General features: G+C 43.6%; 1 protein-coding gene across 1 annotated transcript in view; it reads right to left on the bottom strand.

The window, feature by feature from the left end:
- The window catches only part of TRPC5 (transient receptor potential cation channel subfamily C member 5), a 157,631-nt gene that overhangs the window by 22,123 nt on the left and 114,173 nt on the right, over nt 1-21,335 (bottom strand). The window contains exons 6-7 of the mRNA XM_075940904.1: nt 13,930-14,252; nt 6,113-6,308 (exon numbers count right to left, since the gene is read on the bottom strand). Of these exons, the coding sequence (XP_075797019.1) occupies nt 6,113-6,308; nt 13,930-14,252 (519 nt within the window). The remainder of the gene's footprint in view (nt 1-6,112; nt 6,309-13,929; nt 14,253-21,335) is intronic.

Raw genomic sequence — 21,335 nt, 5'->3', positions numbered from 1 at the left:
CACTGCACATTGAGTAGATATTTTCAGAGAACTATCTACAATGACTCCAAGATCTCTTTCATGAGTGGGAACCTCTAATTTAGTCTCCATTGTTTTATACAGATAGTTGGGATTATGTTTTTCAATGTGCATTACTTTGCATTTATCAACATTGAATTTCATCTGCCCTTTTGCTGTCTAGCTATCTAGTTTTGTGAGACCCTTTTAAAGCTTTTCACACTCTTCACTTGAGCTGTTTTGTATCTCCTGCAGATTTTGACACCTCACCGTTTACCCTTCTCACCATAAATATGTTTATGGTAAATGTTTCTTAAATCTCTTATAACTTGATTATCTCTATGAGGAAATAATCATCTTCCACTGTAGCCTGGGAGATCCCCAAAAAAACTGTCCCAAATGTATAGTCTGCATAGATATTGGCCACCTCTCAAAAGAGTAGAACACAACAGCTGCCTCACAGAGCACAACAGCACTACACAAAAGGAGGTGAGGGGAAAACATCATATTCAATGAACCATGCAGGAGTAATTCACAAAGATTGGATGCAAGGGGCCAGTTGAATTTGTCCTGAGTGCTGGAAAGAACATGCCAATTTTTACTGAAATTACCACAGATTATTAAATGACAGTAAATGTTCAATACCCTATTTAATTATATAGCCAGTAAACACTTGCTGAAGCATTGGCTTTGTGCCACTGACTGAATCACCCACTTTATGTCTTACAGATTTTTCTTGGAGGCTTCCCATCCAAGTACGAACTAGCCCAGAACCAGCTTAGTTTACAAGATCACAGCCTCGGGATTTTCTGAGTGCAGATATGAGATGGCTTCAGGTATTAAATTTATCTTTGGCTCACATTGCTTTTGCTGTCTGCACAAGATCAAGATAACTGCTGATATAGTTCCTGTGATGAACTCCCACAGAGTGTCAGAAAATAGTAAGAATCTGAGTCCATCTGGGCCATGATTTCATGAAGGCTGCTGAATATTTACCCTTGCAAAATGCATCTGCATCTTGGATCCCATAAAAAAATCCTGAATTCCTGTGTATTAATTGTACTGAGCATGACCTGTAGATTTATATTCTACCTTTCACACACATCAAGGTGCTTTGCAGAATTAGCATCTACACTTTGGGTGCATCTAGACTGGCATCTACACTGGCTGCGAGTATTTGCGCAAGAACACTGACTTTGTACTGTACAAAATCAGTGGTTCTTGCGCTAATACTCCGACACTCCCACTCAGGGATAAGCCCTCTTGTGCAAGTATTCTTGCGCCAGAAGGCCAGTGTAGACAGCCAAGTTAATTTCTTGCGCAAGAAAGCCCGATGGCTAAGTGGCCATTGGAGCTTTCTTACGCAAGAGAGCATCTTCACTGGCACTGATGCTTTTGCGCAAAAGCAAATCTTTTGCGCAAAGGCACATGCCAGTATAGATGCTCTCTTGTGCAAATACTTTTAACGGAAAAACTTTTCCATTAAAAGTATTTGCGCAAAATCATGCCAGTCTAGACGCAGCCATACAGCAGGACTCCTTCACTCAGACGCAACCAACCGGCGACAATATGAGAAATAACTTATCACATAAACTGACCTCATTACCCACCCTGTTTCTTTATGCCACTTACAAATGATGGAGCTACCTGGCCACCCCAGTTTCATGAAGATAAATTTCATTGTCCTTCTACTTGTCATCGTGGCATATTCCTTCTGCATTCATAACTCGATGCTATTTCTATCGAGAGCCAGCAGTGCAAGACATAAAGCAGCACTCTGTGCTGCTATATAGAACATTCTGATCTTCAGAAGTTGATGAGGCCCAGAAATGTATTGAAATTTAATAAGGTGTTGGGATTTTGTCTGCCTTCTTGTTTGTGAAGTGCAAGGACTCCTGTGATCAGATATTGACCATGGTCTGGCAAAATGGAAAAGCACACTGAAATCAATATCTAAATTGCCACAGGGGGCTCCTCAGGGAACAAAGCGTTATTGAAGTCAGATTCAACGTGGTCCAAAAATCATAAACTTCTTGCAGCTCAATAGATTGCAAGTCTCCTTCAGCTGTGCAGAGGTTATGCCATTTGCTTGCCTTACTGCGTCTTCTGCCGTTTTTCTATGGCTTCATGCTGTGCTTTTCCTATCAAACAAGAACTAACCCGTGTAATTGGGAGAACCTACAGAAAGCAAGGAAGACCTAGATTCTCCCTCCTCCAGCCTTACAGCAAAAGTGGATGCAGGGAAAGATTTGTCACCTTGATATTGTTTGGTCTTTTGCTCCTTGGGCTGTGAGTGTTGCTGAGATAGCAGCAGGGTCACATGTTAATGAGATCTAAATGGAATACTGTCCACTCCATCTCAGGGACACTGGTCATCTAGACAGTATTCACTCATCTGTGGGGACATGATTCAAAGGTGCCATTTCAGATTTTGGTGGGGGAGAGGCAACTTTAACCATGATTCCAGGGGCTACTTAGGCACTTGAAAACTAGTTTTCTGGAAGATAATTTAGCTGAGAGGAGCCCTGTGTCTAATTCTGATATAAAAAAACAAATAAATATTAGACCCACTCAGTCAGCTCTAATAATAACATGGACAGACACATTGTGGCAAGTCACTTAAGGGACAATATAAGGTTTAGAGAATGTTAATAGATAGTCTTACTTGGTTACTAACTCTGTGGAGAGGCCCCATCAGAACTTCTGGGTTATACCTCAGCTCTGGGTGGGGAGTGGGGTCTAGTGGATTACAGTGGGGGCAGATACACCTAGCTTTTATATGAGAACATCAGAATAGCCATCCTGGGTCAGATCAAATGTTCATCTAGCCCAGTATCCTATCTTCTGACAGTAGTGAATGGGTGGGAATGAAAATAACAGGCAATCATTGAGCGATTCATCCCATCATCTGTTCTCAGCTTCTAGCCAACAGAGGTGAGGGAAATGCAGAACATGGTTTTGGATCTCCTTCGCCCCACCTCCCCCGCTAATAGCCTTTATGGGACCTATTCTCTATGAACTATTCTCTAGTTCTTTTTTGAATCTGGTTATAGTCATGGACTTCATGACATCCTTTTGCAAAGAGTTGCACAGGTTAACTGTGAAGAAATGCTTTAATTTGTTTTAAATCTGCCTGTTAGTGTAACTGAATGACTCCTAGGTCCTGTGTTATTTGAAGGAGTAAATAATTCAGTTTTTCCATGCCATACCTGATTTTACAGACATCTGTCATATTTCTTCCACTTTTCCAAACTGAAAAGCCTCAGTCTTTTTAATCTCTCCTCATAGGGGATGTGTTGTCCTTCTCTGGATTTTTCCCAAATTCAGTATACTGTAACTTTTATGAGATGGGGTCATCAATTGTACACTCAATATGCAGTATGTGGGCATGCCATGGATTTATGTAGAGGCAATATTATCTTTTCTTTTCATCTATCCTTTTACTAGTGAGTACCAATATTTTGTTAGGGTTGGTTGGTTTGTTTGTTTGTTTTGATAGCCACTAGTGATGGAGCAGATATTTTCAGACAATTATTCACAATGACTCCAAGATCTCTTTACTGATGGGTTCAATTAATTTAGACCCCATCATTTTGTACATATATTTTAAATTATATTTTGCCACGTGCGTTATTTTGCATTTTTCATCACACTGAATTTCATCTGCCAGTTTGTTAACCAGTCAACCAGTTTTGTGAAATTCCCTTGTAACTCTTTGCAGTCTGCTTTGGACTTAACTATCCTGAATACATTTTGTAGCCTTTGCCAGCATTCACCATTTACCCCTTTTGCAGATCATTTATGAATGTGTTGAATAGCACTAGTCCCAGGACAGACCCCAGGGACACCACTATTTGTTTTCTCTCCATAATTATTCCGACTCTTTGTTTCCTGTCTTCTAACCGGTGTGCCTGACATTGCTTTTGGTACTTTACTTTAATGACAAGCCTCTTGTTATCTTTAGCACCCAGCCTCGGTTTATAAACCAGCTCCCTGTTGCAAAGGCTGTGCTGCTCCCAGCTTCTGAATTCATCACAGTCACACTCAGGCTGTGTTACAGTTAAAGAGCTCTGTCTGGGGCTAGCATGAGTAAACCCTTGGTTCAAAAGTGGGGAGAGGGGAGCTAGACCCCCCTGCTCTTCCTAAATGGCACCCCTGAATTGACTAGGAGGGGTGGGTGAGATTTTGTGGCCTGCACTGTGCAGGGGGTCAGACTAGATGATCATAATGGTCCCTTCTGACCTTAAAGTCTATGAGTCTATGAGACTCTGGCGGGGGAGGAGGGGTTCCACTGGTGTACGTAGGAGATGAACACCACAACTCACAGGGCTTCCTGATCCTCCTGGAGTGGGCTGCAGTTCTCTAATATGTTTTATATTCCCAACAAAGCTGTCATTAGAACAAGAAAAGCTTCCCAATTCAGCAATCAACTCCCAAAAGGGGAGCTTTGTTTACTTTCTCTGAAGGAAGGTTAAGGAAATGAACCATGATAATAAAACCCAAGCAATTTTAATTAATAGCAGTTAGGGAACATATCAATTAATACATAACCCTTTCGAAGAACCGGGGGGGGGGGGGGGGAATTTCACATTAGAAGATGTACAGCAATGGCTCTCTGCCATGTATATTGGCCAAATTGGACAGTCTCTGTGCCAAAGGATAAATGGACACAAATCAAGACATCAAGAAAGGTAACATACGTAAACCAGTAGAACACTTTAGCCTCCCTGGATACTCAGTAATGGATTTAAAAGTAGGCATCCTTTTAGGAAACAACAACAATAACAAACAAAACAAAACAAACAAAACTTCAAAACCACACTAGAGAAACAGAAGAGTTGAAATTCGATTGCAAATTCAACACAATCAGATTAGGACTGAATAAGGATTTCAAGTGATTTCTCAGTACAAAGGCAATTTTCCCTCTCTTGGTATTCACACCTCTCCTTCAGCTGGGAGTGAGCCACATCCACCCTGACTGAATTGGCCTCCTTAACCCTGGTCCCTCCTTTTGATATACTAGTATATAAAGACTGCTTGTTGTTTTTGCAGGGACCGACTAATACAACTACTCATCTGAGACTCAGATACAGAGTTTGTCAAGTTTGAAACTGGACCCACACTGCCAGACATAACTGAGCTGAGACCCTGCATTCTACACATGAGTTATCCTAAGTGCAATGATTTCAGGATTGCAGGATCACAGGATTAGTTTGCAGTTCAGTTGGAAATTATCTTGTCTCAGTCGGATCATTTTGGAATCAAAAGTTACAGCTGTGGCACAAATGAGGCAAGACCGTTTGAATAATAAATGAGGAGAAAAGACACCAGAAAACATTTAAAAATGAAACAAAAAGTGGAGCGGGAAAAAAACCACCTTCCAAATCATACCATCCAGCAGCATTGCATTTCCTGTGTGCTGTAAATAAGCTGTTAATGACAAAGTGATTAATACTCCAGAGGGCAGAGTTTCAGAAAAGACAAGGATGTTAACAGGTGATAACCCTCTACAGTTAAGAAGCACTGGAGTCTAGCAGAGAATCATCCATGAGTACAGAAACAAAGGGCTTCAGTCTACTGACTGGAAACTCCACCACACCAGCTGGGAGGAATTAAGGAAATAGCCCCAAGCCTCTTGGGACACTCTGGCTAGAGCTACACTACAGAGTTTTTGCGCAAAAATGGCCTATTTTGCGCAAAAACTCGTAGAGCATTCACACTTCAAGCGCGTTTTTGTGCAAGTGAAAAGAAAGAACAGAGGGTTTTTTCCTGTGTAGGTATTCCTCCTTCTACAAGGAATAACTCCGCTTTGCGCAAGAGCTCTTGCTCAAAAAGGTGTGTATGGATGGGGAACAGAGTTTTTTTGCACAAAAAGAGGCAATCGAAAAAAGCACAGGTGCCCTGGTGGCCATTTTGTAAATAGCAATCAGAGTTTCCTTTCGAGAGAACGTCCATGCAGTCTGGACGCTCTCTTGCTCAAAAATGCATCGCTTTTTCGATGGGCTTGTACAGTGTGGACGCACTCTTGCGCAAGAAGCCTGTAGTGTAGACATAGTCTCTGAGACACAAATGCAGATAGAACTGGAAGAGAAAGGAAGATGGTGGGACAACTTACAGCGATGAGCTGGTAGGAGTTGTTCATCATGGCTATGAGCATGTTCAGCAGCACGACCAGGGAGATGACATTGTACGTTCCGAACATGGTGGCCCCAACAAACTCCGTGAACTCATGCCTGGCCTTCACGTTGGTGACATATAGATTCAACAAGCCGAACACAGACCAGAAGAGTGACTGGAGGGTCTCAAAAAGTCTGCAAAAGACAAACTGTGCTTTACTACTTGCATCTAGAGGCACAAGAAAAACACATAGGGCTCTCTGAGCCGTGTCTGTAAGGAGGGTAAGCACAACGGGGTACTGTGTAGGGCTTTCTGCCCCATAGCTACAGTGAGGGTGGGGACTATAGGGTCGTGGCCAGGAGGAAGACGGACACTGTGGTTCACTGCACTATAGGGGTCAATGCACCTTTGCAAGAGGGAGGATGTCAAGGTGCACTGCCCCACTGGAGCCATTTAGCCTGCAGAGCACACAGAGAGGCTGCCCCCTGCATTCAAGCTGAGAGGAGTGTGTGAGGAGCAGAACCTATGCCTGCCTTTCTGGAAGGTCAGTTTGTGTTTCCCCCTTACAGACTACAGTCCATCAGCCAGTGTAGGAGGCGGCTGCACCCTGGCCACAGAATTCTCTGCCCCCTTCGGCATTTCAGTGGCATTGTGGCTGCTGTCCCTGTGCTCCGGGCTTCCAATGACCATAACTGGCCCCTGACAGATACACCAGGAGATTCCTCCACACGCCCAGAGGGGCAGACACGATCTGGCCCCTCATGTTCAAAATGTGCATGCCACAATATTGAGAGTCTCTTCATTTCCACAGGTGAATGCCCTATCCCCTAAGCCAATCCAGAACCCACCCCACTTCCTTACCGTCAGGGCATCCCTTATCCTACTTTCCTAATGTGGAAGCCAGCTCCTTCCCTGGGGCAGCCGTTGTTGGCTGTCTGGCCACTCCACCACAAAGAGCTCTACAAATGACACGCACAGGCCATGCTCCAGTCACCCCTGAAGTGCAGCGTGGACACTTGTGACAGCACATGGCTGTACTGCATCACAGGAGAGGAGGTGAAGAAATCACATCCAGTTGAGCCTTCAGGGGTGATACTGGCAGACAGCATGAAATTACTTCTGTTGGATATTCACCAGGACAATGGGGCTCAGACCCGGCATCTCGTGTTAGGAACCCCTGCATTATGTCTCATCTGAACAGCAGAACCTACCACAGGACAGAACCCGCTGAATTAAGCAGGAGCAACTCATTAGTACTGACTCAGAGGAAAGTGTGTCACGTAATTAATGCAGCATGAGCGGGCTCTCCTTTGAAGTTGCCTGACCCCACTTAACTTTAGAGCTGCTGAGATCATTGTGGGTTGCCATGGCTGCAGCCATAGACAAGTGACCTTTTGCAGGCATGTCACATACATTATCCATATTCCAAATAATCACTCCTTTGGGTATTATTGTTTCAGGTTTGAGGGAGCAGATGTTTCTATCTACATTTAAGATTTGTTGGTTTTGGCTTGGGGTTCAGTAGATGGCTTTTTAAAAAAGAAATGTACTGTAAAAACCAACAAAACACGACTTAAAGAATAGAATCTGTTTTGGATGTGCTTGAAATATTAGTAATCTGTTGTGTTGGCTGTTCATGCGCCTGTTAAATCCTTTGGCATTCACACCTCTAACATACATAGAGGAGCTGACATTCTTTAGCTCTTGTATTACAAACTGGGTTCTATAGCTCATGGGCCAAATTATGAATCCTTATTAAACCACCCTTCCCTCTTTGATTTGAACCACCTGACTTCCAAGAGAGGCTTATTAGTTTCATAAGGAAGGGGTAAACATTAAATAAGAGCCTAGGAATTTGGCTTCCTACTTAAATCCGTGAAACTGTACATGAGCGACATAAAGAGCAGATATGACACTGTAAGTCACAGGCACAATCAGTACACACACTTTTAAAAGCATCACCCCTTTTCTCCCAGCTAAACAGCTGATCTCATTTGATTATTATTAACAATAACAATACCTAGCCCTTATATACTGCTTTTCATCATCAGTTCTCAAAGAGCTTTACAAAGTAGGCCAGTACAGATGAGAAAATTAAACTGAATTTTTCAGCAAATAGTTTGCAAAAAAAAAAAATGATTTTTAAGACCTAAATTAACAAATGAGGTATCGAATCATCACAGCGAACCAAAAACCAGCCTAATTGTTCAGCCCAAATAACATTAAACATATAGGCAAAGGAAAAACATGATAGCTATCCGGCAAACCTCGCACACACAAAAGGGAATAACTCTCTAGTTTCATACAGAAGGCAGAAAGGGGACAAGCAGAAGGAAAGTGAAGGGAGTAAGGCAGCAGTCAAAAATGAGCTACTGACATGAAGATGCTTCAAAGGGATTAACCAAGGCCTCTGGGAGATATAGTGGCAGGGAGTTTCATCACTGAGGAGAGAAAAAAAAAACTGCCTTGACTTGCCACTTGAATGTACCTTGCAGAACTGTATCCTCCCTATCCAGCCATAAATCTGAGATAGGAACATAAAATAGAAGGTATTTCTTCAAGGATTTAGGACCAAGGGATGAAATTTTATCCTCAGCCACACTGACATAAATCGGGAGTAATTCATTTAGGGTGAATAGCATATTACTTTGGACTTACACCTTTGTAACTAAGAGTGGAATTTAATCCGAGGCTAAGATGGAATGTTATATTTATACTCACACATGACCCTAAACTGAACCCTAAGACATTAGCAGCCAGTGCAGCTTATGAGGAGCAAATGTAACACAGACATTTTTTCCTAAGGGCTCAATAGTGTTATCTTTACACTCATACAATAACATCTTACTCCACAAGAGTTCCATTGATTTCAGTGGAGCTCCTAGTGGACTAAGAAAGTATTCTGTATGAGCAAGGAATTTACGCCTTAACCCAGAAGCAGCAAGGCCAATGATGGATTCTGCAATTTTCTATAATATTTTGTTATTCTTTCCTCTTTCTTTATCTAATTTAGTCATATGAATCAAAAGTCTGTGTCCATTGTTGGGCATTTTTGATGAGGCTCAGTATGGCCATGTCTCCATTTACCAGAGAATCAACACTTTGCCAATAGATCTTCCAAGGTTTGATTTAGCGGGTCTAGTAAAGACCCACTAAACTGAAGGCTGAGAGCACCCCTGTACTTTTCGCTCTCAAGATTAGTAAGGGAAGTTGACAGGAGTAAGCTCGGCTTAAGGTATATTGACTCCACCAGCTACATTATTTATGTAGCTGGAGTCACATACCTTAAACTGACCTTTCCCCCTGCAGAGTAGACTGGGCCTATATTTTAGGCTGTGTCCAGACTCAGGGGGTTTTTCGGGAAAAGTAGCCTTTTCCCGAAAAAACTTCCCCTGCGTCCAGACTCAAGCCGCGTTCTTTCGAAATTATTTCGAAAGAACGCGGCTTTTCTTTCGATGGCGGTAAACCTCGTTTCACGAGGAAGAACGCCTTCTTTCGAAAGTTCCTCTTTCGAAAGAAGGCGTTCTTCAATGTAAATAGGGCTTCCTCGAAAGAGAGCATCCAGACTCGCTGGGTGCTCTCTTTTGAAAAAGCGGCTTGCTCTTTCGAAAGATCCGCCTGCAGTCTAGACGCGATCTTTCGAAAGCGGCTCTTTCGAAAGATGCTTTCGAAAGAGCCGCTTTCGAAAGAAGCCTGCAGTCTAGACATAGCCTTAGAGGACTCCTCTTTTAAAATACAAATAATTTCTGAAGCTAAGTCTACACTGGAACTTTACAGTGCTGTATCTTTCTGACTCAAGGGTGTGAAACCCCGCTCCCCTTCCTTCCTCCACCCCAAACACAGCAAGTTACAGCACTGTAAAGCACCAGTGTGAACCAAGCTACAGACCTGGGAACTGCACTCCCATCTATTGTTAGCTACTCCCTTCATGGAGATGGTTAACATAGCGCACGGGGAGAGAGATCTCTCATGCTGTGGCCACACTTCCAATTTAAAGAGCTGCTGCAGCTGCGCTTTAACCTTTTAAGTGTAGACAAAGCCTGAAATTTGAACTTTCTGAGAATCTACCATCAGAGAGAGCAAATCCCAACTGCCCTTTAACAGCATCTGAGGAAAAGAGAGTGCCTGCTTCACCCTCCCGTTCACTGTTAACCTCTAGCAAGGTTGCAATTTCTAGTTTGTCTTGGAGAAAATGGCGACCCAGTTAACAGCGTCCCTCTCAAGACAAAGTGACATTGTAGAAAACAAGGAGCCACTGACTCACCCCACCCGCTCTTGGTTGACTGAGCCTCGGTAATAAATATATTCTTTAGACTGCCTGTCTATGCAATAGACACACTCCACTTTCTCAAGCACAGGGAGGCCAAAGCATAAAAAATGTGAATTATTAATGCCTTCACCTCGTTGTTGTCACAAAGGAATATTACTTTTCCTTGAGCTGTGTTTGTGGGGCAGAAAATTTCTCCACCACAGATAGTAAACCCATCCTTGGGGAGTAATAAGAAATAATGTGACGGTAAATAGGTGTCATATTTTAAACAAGTTGAACAAGCATGAACATTGCTCCTGTTTCTCCTTTTAGATTATGAAATTAGGTCTTATTATGCAACTGCCTTGGAACACTTTGAGAAATTGAGGGAACTCATTGGAAGCATTTTGAATGTATCTTACCACGAGGGATGAATTAATTGAAGCTAACCTGAGGTAACATTAGGCTTGATTTCAATTCACGCCAGTGCTGCTCATTCTAAGAGTCCCATAGATATAATTTCCTATTTTGCAGGTTGCCCATTCTTAGCAAGTTGTACACGCTGTGTGTCAGTTTGAAGAGTGAAATGTCAGCTTGCCCGGGGGGTGTTAATAATAACTATTTAAACTTTTAAGGACCTGGTGAATAAACTTCTTAAGCGCCTTTCAGACAAAAAAGCAATGGCAGTGTATTCTGCCCCCTGCCGAGGGAGCTGGTTCCTAATGTTCCACACCCACTGCTACTTTGTTTTAAACAAACGTCTGTCCCCGGATGCCAAGCCCCCTCACATTTCTTTTTATGAGGCAGTCTTGTTGGCATGAGGTCTAAATGCACAGCAGTACAGGAGAATGAGTGGTCTGATTTAAAGGACGCTGTCAAGTTGATTTGTGCATTTTCTGTCAAGTGGTTGTATATCATTTTTTAATTCCCCATTGTGTGTTACACCCTCTCAGAAACTTGAAAATCACTCCCACTCCCCTCCGGGACCTAATGCACTTTTTCTTTAATCAAACATTTCTATTTCTTTCATTGGTCGGATGGCACTGAACTCAGCAAAGTAACTGGCTTGCAATAAAGATAGGCCCAAATAAAAATACCAGATTGAAATACCCACCCTCATTCCATTTTTTGACATTAGGTTTGTCTAGATCTGGTTTTGAATGCAATGCTTTTGGCCGCTCACTCATTAGAAACTTCAGTTTATAGAGCACTGTGTCCTGCCAAAACATTTCCCTCTGTGGATCAGCTTTAGATCAGCTACAGGAATAATATTTGTTAGTTAATTTACTACTGCAAATGAACCCAAAACATTATTGTAGGGGCATTAAAAATATTTACCATAGGATAAAATAAGGAGCTTAATTATTTTTTCATGGGTGTTACTCCAGCTTTATCTTGATGTATATTGAGTCGACCAACCCCACCATGTTTCTGATTTGCAATGGGTGAAGAGCTCTTCTAAGGAGAATAACAACAAGTCTCTGCTTCTTTTAGAGCTGCCACTTTTGGTACCTTTGATCCAGAGGGGCTCTTGACATGTGGCCTCTGGTAGGAGCAGATGTAATTTCACATAAGTAGTTCTGCTCTTTTTGGGGTCTGTCAAAGCCTGGATTTCATAGAATCATAGAAGATTAAGGTAGGAGGAGACCTCAGGAGGTAATTTAGTTCAACTCTCTGCTCAAAGCAGGACCAACCCCAACAAATCATCCCAGCCAGAACTTGGTCAAGCAATAATCACTTCCCTTGATCTGCTGGCAATATTCCTTCTAATGCAACCCAATATGCTTTTAGCCTTTTGGCAACAAGGGCACGCTTTTGACTCATATCCAGGCTCTCATCCACTCTAATTCCTATGTCCTTTTCTGCAGAACTGCTGGCTAGCCAGGAGGTCCCCAGCCTGTAGAAGTGCATGGGATTCTTCCATCCTAAATTCAGGACTCTGCATTTGTCTTTGTTGAATTTATTTTGGCCCAATCCTCCAATTTGTCTAGGTCACTTTGGACCCTATCTCTAACCTCCAGTCTATCTTCCTCTCCCACCCAGCTCACTTTATACCAGTTGCCAACTAGACATTGAGCAGTTGATCACTACCTGTTGAGCCCAACAAGCTAGACAGCTTTCTATCTGCCTTATAGCTCACTCATCCAATCCATACTTCTTTAACTTGCTGGCAAGAACACTGTGTGAGACTTCATCAAAAGCTTTGCTAAAGTTATATCACATCCACTACAGTCCCCATAGCCAGAAAGCCAGTTATTTCATAGAAGGCAGTCAGGCTGGTCAGGAATGACTTGCCCTTGGTGAGTCTATCTTGACAGTTCCTGATCACCTTCCTCTTCTCCAAGTGCTTCAGAATGGACTCCTTGGAAACCTGCTCCATGATTTTTCCAGGGACTGAGGTGAGGCTGTCCAGTCTGTAGTTCCCCAGATTCTCTTTTTTTCCCCCTTGATCACCTTGTGGGCATGTTGCGAAACCCATTTTTAAATCCAGAGCATTTGGGTGAAAGATGAATGGAGAATTTGGAAGCATAACTGAGAGTTTTATTTGATTCAGTATCAAATGGTGAACAATAATCTGTTCTGCTTGTTTGTATTTCATTTATTTTCCATTGCATTTTTCAAGCAGTGTGAAAGCTCCAAGATCAATTGGATTGGTGCTGATTATTATCAATATTACAGCTATTATTCATTAAAATAAATGCCCAAGAAAGACAATTTAAGTTATTCTTCAATTTGCACTTGTTTTTTTTTTCAGATTCCCTGCAATTTATATAGCAGTTCCTCAGTAAAGAGCCAGCACTTCCTCCAAGATTTCTCAGACACTCTGATCTCCCCTACTTCAGTGTAAATAAAATCACTGAAGTCAATAGTGTTGCTCTGGTGTACCCAGAACAGGCAAGATGAGAATTTTTCCCTAACCGTATCACAAATGCTATCACTTACAGCAGCTATGTTCCTAGGTTTCAAGTCAGCTTCATTCTTTGCACTTGACTGCATTCTGCACTTTTTTAGCCATCATGTATATTATTTTGGATTGCTATTAGTTATCATTTTATTTTAATTTATGCACAGGTTTGTTCCTTCACTTTTATACTTTATTTTTCCTTCTAAGCACACACAAACTATTCCTCCTGTAGATCAACTGAAATTTTTTTAAAGGACATTGAAATTATACACTGGGCAGTACTAAAATATCTTCCAATGTACATGTAGAGAGTCATCCTGCAGTGAATGGTAGATGGACAGAAGATCTGGAGGTAGCAGCTCTTTTCAATTTTAAGTTTCTATAATACTTATCTCCAACTTCCTTGGGTCACAAACATTGTGTGGAGAGATTTTGTGCTCTGGAGCTAGGACCTTGATCTCCCTTTTCAAGACTGAGTGTCGTTCATGACAACTAAAAGGCTGACTTCAGCAAAGTGACTGCCCCACTTAACTCAGACCTTCCTTACATAACCAACCAAGTGGCCTGACAAATGAAGGCATTGACAGCCAATAAGTAGAGACTGTTAAGGTAGAAAGCAATGAAAGTCAGCATTAAAAATAGAAAGGGAATTGAGTCTTACGTGGAGAAGGCATTGTTCTGTTTCTCACATCGGATCCCCTTGCAGTTGTTGGGTTCTTCCGAGGCACTGGTCTCATAATAAAAATAAAGCTGGTTCAGTCCATTGGCAAAAGCCAGAAGCACCAGACAGTAAATAAAAAGGAATTTGAGGATGTCTAGCAGCATGCGTCCCAGAGAGATCTGCAAGGGGCCCAAGTGGGAGTTTGCTGTAAAAAGGGATATGAGACGCAAGGAACTTAAAATGTTGGATATTGCAAAGAGAGCTTCTGCAATGAGTGTCGGGTGCCACATTTCCCATTCTTCCCTTGGACGAGAACCATTATACTGAAAGAAATAACAAGGGTACAAAAATTAATGGTGTAGTAAACACTTTAATGTAGCCCTAAAAGCCACAACTGCTAACAACATTTCATTATGCAGTACACTAACCAGCTTTTGATTACTTGAACAGATGGTGTTCAAATCTGGATCTGTTAGGGTTAGCCTAATGCTAAGGGTTTAGTTTTGAAAAGCTGAAATGGTTAAGGCTCAGGCTTGAATTCAATGGAGTCAACATCTCAAGTTGTTCCTATGAGATTCTGTTCTCAGATGTGACAGTTTTGTGAGGTCACCTCTCTACTAAAGATTACTGGCATGCTGACTGCACCGCAGCTAGATGCAAAAATTAAACCCTTCTGGTTTTGGAATGAAAATTGAATGGCCCTTCAGGATTTTTACAGAATCTCCATCAGCCCTAAAATTCAAAGGAGTTCAAATTCCTCATAATCACATTCAAGATTCTGATTTTGGTCTATTACCAGTTTTGTTTTTTACTTCCATATCGTTAATATGCATTTGAAATGGTGCCTTCATACTCTGTGATAAGCACAATAGAGAAGGAAGGAAGGAAGGAAGGAAGGAAGGAAGGAAGGAAGGAAGGAAGGAAGGAAAAGACATAGATGAATAGTGGAATTTGATAACTATGCCTTTCTCCTTCTTATTTCAAATAGAACCAGCCTCCCAGAACTGAAATGCTTTCTTCACATTAATTTTCTTACTGGTTAATTTGCCAAGGTAATTTTAGGAGAGTCATTAAAACAGAGGTCATAATTACAGCTGAAACACTGGATACATCTGAATGCATCAATTACAAAATTATAAAAGCATATGAAGGATTTGGGCCAAGTGTAGCTCTGACGTGAGCACAGCTCTGTTGACATCAAAAGAATCAAAGAGGCTGATAACACCAGTGTAACTCCATTGGGCTGATCTACAATGATGTAACTGAGATCAGAATTAGACCTTTTAACATCAGGGCTGAACTTGGCCTCTTAGTTCTGTTCTGTTTATTTACCTTGTACTGCACAGAAAGGCAAAAAAAATTTTCCTTGAACGGTGAATACAAGTGTTTTATAGCAACTAATAGATTTTGTAAACTTTAATATAAACACCGCACTTTGACTCCGAGAGAGGTGTCTTTGTAAGGCTCTTCAGTTTAAATCTGAAGGTCCGATGCATAAAAATCACAACTTTCCAAGGAGATAAGTAGAAGCAGCCATCGACTCAGGAGTGCAGGAACATTTTAAGAAGTAGGGGTGCCGAGCACCCTTGCCCCAGTCCACCCGCACCCCCAGATCAGGCCGAGAGCAAAACCCCAGCATGCAGGGACAGCAGCAGAGTCCCCTGGGCGCTGGATTCTCAGCTGCTATCCTGTGTGCTGGGGGTTCTAACATGGGTACTGCCATTTGAGGCTGGCAGCAGAGTCCCCAGCATGTGGGGAGGCAGCCAAGAACTCAGCACGCAGAGCCAGCAGCTGAAAACCCAGTGCACTGGGCAGCAGCAGGGACCCTAGGTGCTGGGCTGGGAGCCCAGGGTTGCTGCAGCATCCCTGCACCCTTAATTCCTGTGCCTATGCATGGGCTTCACAATGGAGAACTGAAGCACTGCAGCACCAACACATCACCTCATCTCTCTACCTTGTGCCATGTGCATGCCCAAATGAGCAGCCAGGCTACTAAGCATTACACATGAAGAGTTGGGCACCTAAAACAGGGATACACAGAGTGGGGCTGTCTAACTCACCTGCAGGAAATGCTGAGGAGTGGGGTAGAACCGAAGCCCTGCTCCTCTAAGGAAATTAGACACCTTGGAATTCATGAACCCTCTCCTGGTTAGGCACTATAAACCCTTTGAGGAATAACGGGTGGCACTGGTTCTCTTACACACCTCTTTAGCCCAGTAGTTAACACACAAAGTGGGAGATCTAGATTCAAATCCCCACTCTGTTGGATTCAGAACCGTGAACTGAACACAGTCGCCCACATGTGCACCTTAACAACTGGGGGTTACAGTCATTTTCTTGCTGGTCTAAGTGTTTCATGCAAAGTGGGAAAGAATCAGAGAGAGAGCCCATAGCCCAGTGAATCATCTGGGAGGTCTGGCTTCCTGTCCCAGGTCTGAATCAAGCACACTAGGGATTTGAACCCAAATCTCCCATATCCTGCACAAGGATCTTTAATCACTGGGCTGGTGGTATCAGGAAAGGCAGGCAGGGAAATGCCTAGTTTGTGAATCCTGCCAAGACCTAAGCATGAGTTAGACACTGAGTAGTTCAGTGGTCAGGACTTAAGGCAGTTTTTCACATGCCCACAGGCACCAAGTTAGGCCCCTTGGGGACTTTAGATGCTTATAGGGGTAGGTGGCATCTGAGCGATGGTTTTGTCAGTGCCAGTGTCCTGCTTGAGAATCTAGCTAAGATACACTACAGCTGCATTGCTACATGACCTCTGATTGCTTCTGACATTTCCAAACTGTTCTCTGCTTCCATGAACATCAGGGACTCACTTTGTTAACTGGATTTGAAGCAGGCCCTTAAATGGTCACAAACAGTGCAGATGTTATCTCTTTGCTAGTACCTCAGCCATGTAGCTATAGCTATAGATATTCATTTGAGAGAGAGAGAGAGAGAGAGAGGACAACATGAGAGAGCATCAAATACTTGGGAAGCAGATATGCATGGAAGTTTCAAAATTCTCCTTTGCATGCTGGTTAGAAACATCCCAGCAGCACATGGCTCTCTGCCAGGATTTAGAGTCAACTGCTATTAAAAAAAAATTGATGAGGCCTTTTTTATCTGACAGATCTTCACTTTACAAATGGCAATTTTTCAGGGCCATACTGCAGTGACACTCCATCCATCATCGGAACCCCTCATTTGGCAGGCCGTGTTCAGTTCTGGTTGGCCCAGCCCAGCACAGCGCAGAGCAGACATGCAAGGGGGGCGTAGAGATGCATAATGAAAATGATTAGACACATGGAACAACTGAAATGGTTGGGACTGTTTAGACACTAGAGAAAGAGGAAGATATTGAGAAAGATAGACTGGGCTTGCCCATGTACCTTTTCTCAAAATACAAGTACCAAGGGATACTTGATATCAAAAGGCAGCTAATTTAAAGTTGATATAAGGAAATACTTTTTACCCTGCACTTAATTAATCCAAGGTTTCTTGCAGCTCCCTCTGCAGGTTTAGATGGACTAGGGGCATGATCTGGCATGTCTACTAGAATGTTCCTATATTGATTAATGTGCCCGTGAAGCTATTTTGAAGAGGCGGGTGAAGGAAGAGAAGCTGAGAGGGGAGCTGTGCTGGCAGAGGACACCTGAGGAATGGAAGCCAACTGCTGGGTATTTCACGGCTTCAGCTGTGTTCAGCAGCCTGGGGAGCAGTGCTGCATCTGTGTGTAGGAGACCGCAAAGGTGTAGAGAAGTAGGTCTGAAGGGGCTGCTGCAGCACCAGGCTGTGAAAAGTCGAGGGTGCTGTCCAGGGAGATTGCTGCAGTCCTTCAATCTGGGAAAGGCCAAAGATTTAGGAATATCGTCAGAAGCTGAGACATGCAGGGAGTGAGCCTCCCCGCCCATGTAGACAGACTCACACGAGTGGGGTGTAGGCTGCCCTGCTACAGTAGCAATAGGGACGTTCCACTGTGGACAGCTCTGAGTTCCCAGAGCCACAGTGCCAGACCAAAGCTGCAACAGCCACACTATTATTTTTAGCAAGGTAGCTTGAGCCACACTATTATTTTTAGCTAGAATTAATCTGTTTAGGGCAGGGGGCTTGCTCCCAGCTGCAGTGTAAACATGCCCATGGGTCTTCAGGGCCTGCTGCATTTCGGTGGGATTAGCCACCCTTTTAGTTTTATGACTGCATGAACGTGTGTCTCTGGGGGTTTGTCCATGTGAATTCCTCCTTCCCAAAGAGAATGTGGGTAGCTGAAGGTTTGCATCTATGCACGGGCTGGGTGGTGGGTGCTGCCTTTCCATGGGTAGTTGTGTGGTTTGTTTGCTCCTGCTGTTTTAAGTGTTCCTGGTGGGCCCGAGGGTAAGAGGCAGTGTGTCTGAGAGAAAGGGAGAATTGCTGATTTGTTCACGTGACTTATGATTCCCAGCAATTTTATTTTTATTGCTCATAATTCAAAGACCAAACATTCAAGTATTTAATTTTCTCCTCCTGCTGTAAATGTCTGGAGAAAAAGATGCAATCTGGCTTTTCTTCCATACTGCTGCAGAACACCCTGTTCAGGGTGTAGCAGCTATGTTGGCAACCTCTTTGCAAAGTGCTAATTCAGCAGCAAGCAGCCTTTCTGCACTGTAAAATGGCCCCCCTTCTGGGTCTGTTTACCTGATGAGTGAATACGACAGCCTGCCTGTTTCACCCAGCTGGTGAAATATTTAGTGTCCTCATCTCTCTCCTATCTCCGTGCATCACGGCTGGCTGGAAATGAACAGAGAGCCTCGGAACAGTGAACTTCCTGAACAAGGCTCTGAGTTCAAGCTGCTGTACTGAAAGAGGTAAAATCTTCCCTGTATGTACACAGCAGAACCAATGTTGTGGATCAGCAAAAATGGAAAGCCCTATTTGCTCTGGGACCAGTCCCATCTACAGTGCAGGGGAGGAGGTCAGGTGATGGAGGTCCCCACATAGGGAACATTGCATTCCTTATATACTCAGGACCTGTACTCTGTGGAGAGTCTCTTCTAAACCTAGATGGTGGGGAGAGATCTGGGAAGGGGACTAATGAGCATACAGCCATGTAGATCTATTGCCCTAAACCCCCTGCATGAAGAAATATTCAGATTCAGACCATGTCTGAAGCTGGAGGAAGGTAGGTCTGGAATTGCAATTTCAATTTCATGGCCTCTAGAAACAGGGGAGTTGATGGGAAAGGATTCTCCCAGTCTGAGAATAAGGTTACTTTGTGTTTGACTGATACCACTGTAACACCATTGGCTTCATTCGAGTTACTCCTGATTCACACCAGCATGAGAGGAGAGTCAGGCCCACAACCTCTGTGGACAGCAGAATGATTAGAGAAAATTCTGTGAACCCGATTCTGCACGCACAGAACTCCGAGTCAAGTTAATGATCAGGGCCATCTTTCCCATAATGCCCAGCTGCATAGGGCGCCTGAAAATTTGGGACACCACTGGGTCTTAATGTCCACCCACCTGACTCTTCATGTCCCTTTTCTGTGGTGCTGATTCCTCCAGAAAGGATTTAGTTAACGTAAAAGTGAAAAAGCCTGCCAGAGCTATTAACAGAGCATCAAACCTGTTGAAGAGCCAACATGGGTAATGAAGCCATTTAACAGGCATTTGCCAACCTCCACGTATATGCTGCCAGTTTCTGATTTTACTGTGTTAGTCTACAGCAGGGGTCTCCAACCTTTTTATGCACAAGATCACTTTTTGAATTTAAGTGCAATGTAAGATCTACCTCAAACCCAAATACCTTGACCCTGCCTCTTTGTGCCCCTTCTCTGAGGTCCCACCCCTGCTCACTCCATAATCCCTGCCTCACCCATCCTCCCTCACTTTCACCAGGCAGGGGCAGAGGGTTGGGGTCTTGGATTAAGGGATTTGGAGTATGAGAAGGGCTCTGACCTGAGCTTGGGGCAGGCTGTTGGGATGCCAGAGGGGGTTCTAGGTGCAAGCTCTGGGAAGGTATTTGGATGCAGGAGTGCTCGGGGTTAGGGCAGGAGGTTGGAGTGCAGGTGGGGTAGTTTTTTCGGGATGTGGGCTCTAGTTGGGCCCTGCTAACCTTAGGTGGCTCCTGGGTGGTGGTGCAGTGGGGCTAAGGCAGGCTCACCCCTGCACCACTCCCAAAAGCAGCCAGCAAACTCCCTCCATTTCAAGCCCTGTTGTGCTCCTTTTTCTGCTATGTGGAGATAGGATACAGAGGGGGAGGGGGCACCTTGGCATCAGCACCTTCCTCTCCCTCCCCTGCCCTGCACAGTGAGCAGGAGGCTCCTGAGGGGACAGCTCTAAATCAAAGGGCAGGAGATGAGTAGATGAAGTGTGGGCACTTGATAGCCTCTTGGCCAAACCAGTCAGGATCACCTGTCGGAGGCTCCAAGATCGACCAGTAGATCCTGATCTACTGGTTGGTGACCACTGGTCTACAGGACCTTAGTTTAAAATTTGCTTTAAAAAATATTAATGAGGGCATTGCTGAAGATTATAAAAATGAATATAAAATCACATCTCTAAACAAATGCTGCCCTTGGCCACCATTGGGCATAGAGGCATTAGTTTAATAGTGCAATGTAGGGCAAAACCCTAAGGACAGCCCTGTCAATGGGAGATGCTGTGTTAGGGATTGCAGGGACTGAGAGAGACAGCGAGAGAGAGAGTGTATGAGAAAGAGAGAGCTCCTACTTGAGTTGTGTGTGTGTGTGTGTGTGTGTGTGTGTGAGAGAGAGAGAGAGAGCTCCTACTTAAGTCAATGGGAGTTGCTGTGTTGAGATATTGCAGGGACTGAGGTATGTGTGTGTGTGTGAGAGAGAGAGAGAGAGACAGAGACAGAGACAAAGAGAGTGCTTCTGGCAATCCGCAGGCTTCAAAGCTTGTGCATAAATTAATGTAGAGCATCAGATACTTATGAAGCTGAAAGGTGCTTTTGAGGATAACGGGTATATGCAACAGCTCAGTTAGTGGAGCATGAGAGTAGGGAATCTGTGGCATAGTTGTAAATTTTTAACAGGGTATTTTATCATTTTCCCCATTTATATTATAAAACTCTCATTGGTTTTTGATCTCCCTATTCTGGATTCATTGTTACATTCAGAAGCTGAGGTACGTTCTTTACCTACTGCTGCAAGATGGACAGTGGCTATATGAAGTCCCCCCCCCACACACACACAACACCCAGCCTTAACCTGCCTCAGGTAGCACAACCTGTAAGAGGCGAAAAGCATGCTCATTCCCCAAGCCAATTCAGTCATTGGCTTTCCTACTGAGTTTGAAAACATGGATGCCTACTAGCACCACTCGTGCTTTGGGCACCTGTTCTCTTTGAGCTGGATTTTAGTGTTCACAGATATTTTCATGTCGACTCTAGTTTTCACACACATGCTCCAACTTATTGTA

This window comes from Pelodiscus sinensis, chromosome 13 (assembly GCF_049634645.1).
Source record: "Pelodiscus sinensis isolate JC-2024 chromosome 13, ASM4963464v1, whole genome shotgun sequence".
Taxonomy (NCBI): domain Eukaryota; kingdom Metazoa; phylum Chordata; order Testudines; family Trionychidae; genus Pelodiscus; species Pelodiscus sinensis.
The sequence above is the reverse complement of the archived record's forward strand: the minus strand, read 5'-3'. Positions and strand labels throughout refer to the sequence as shown.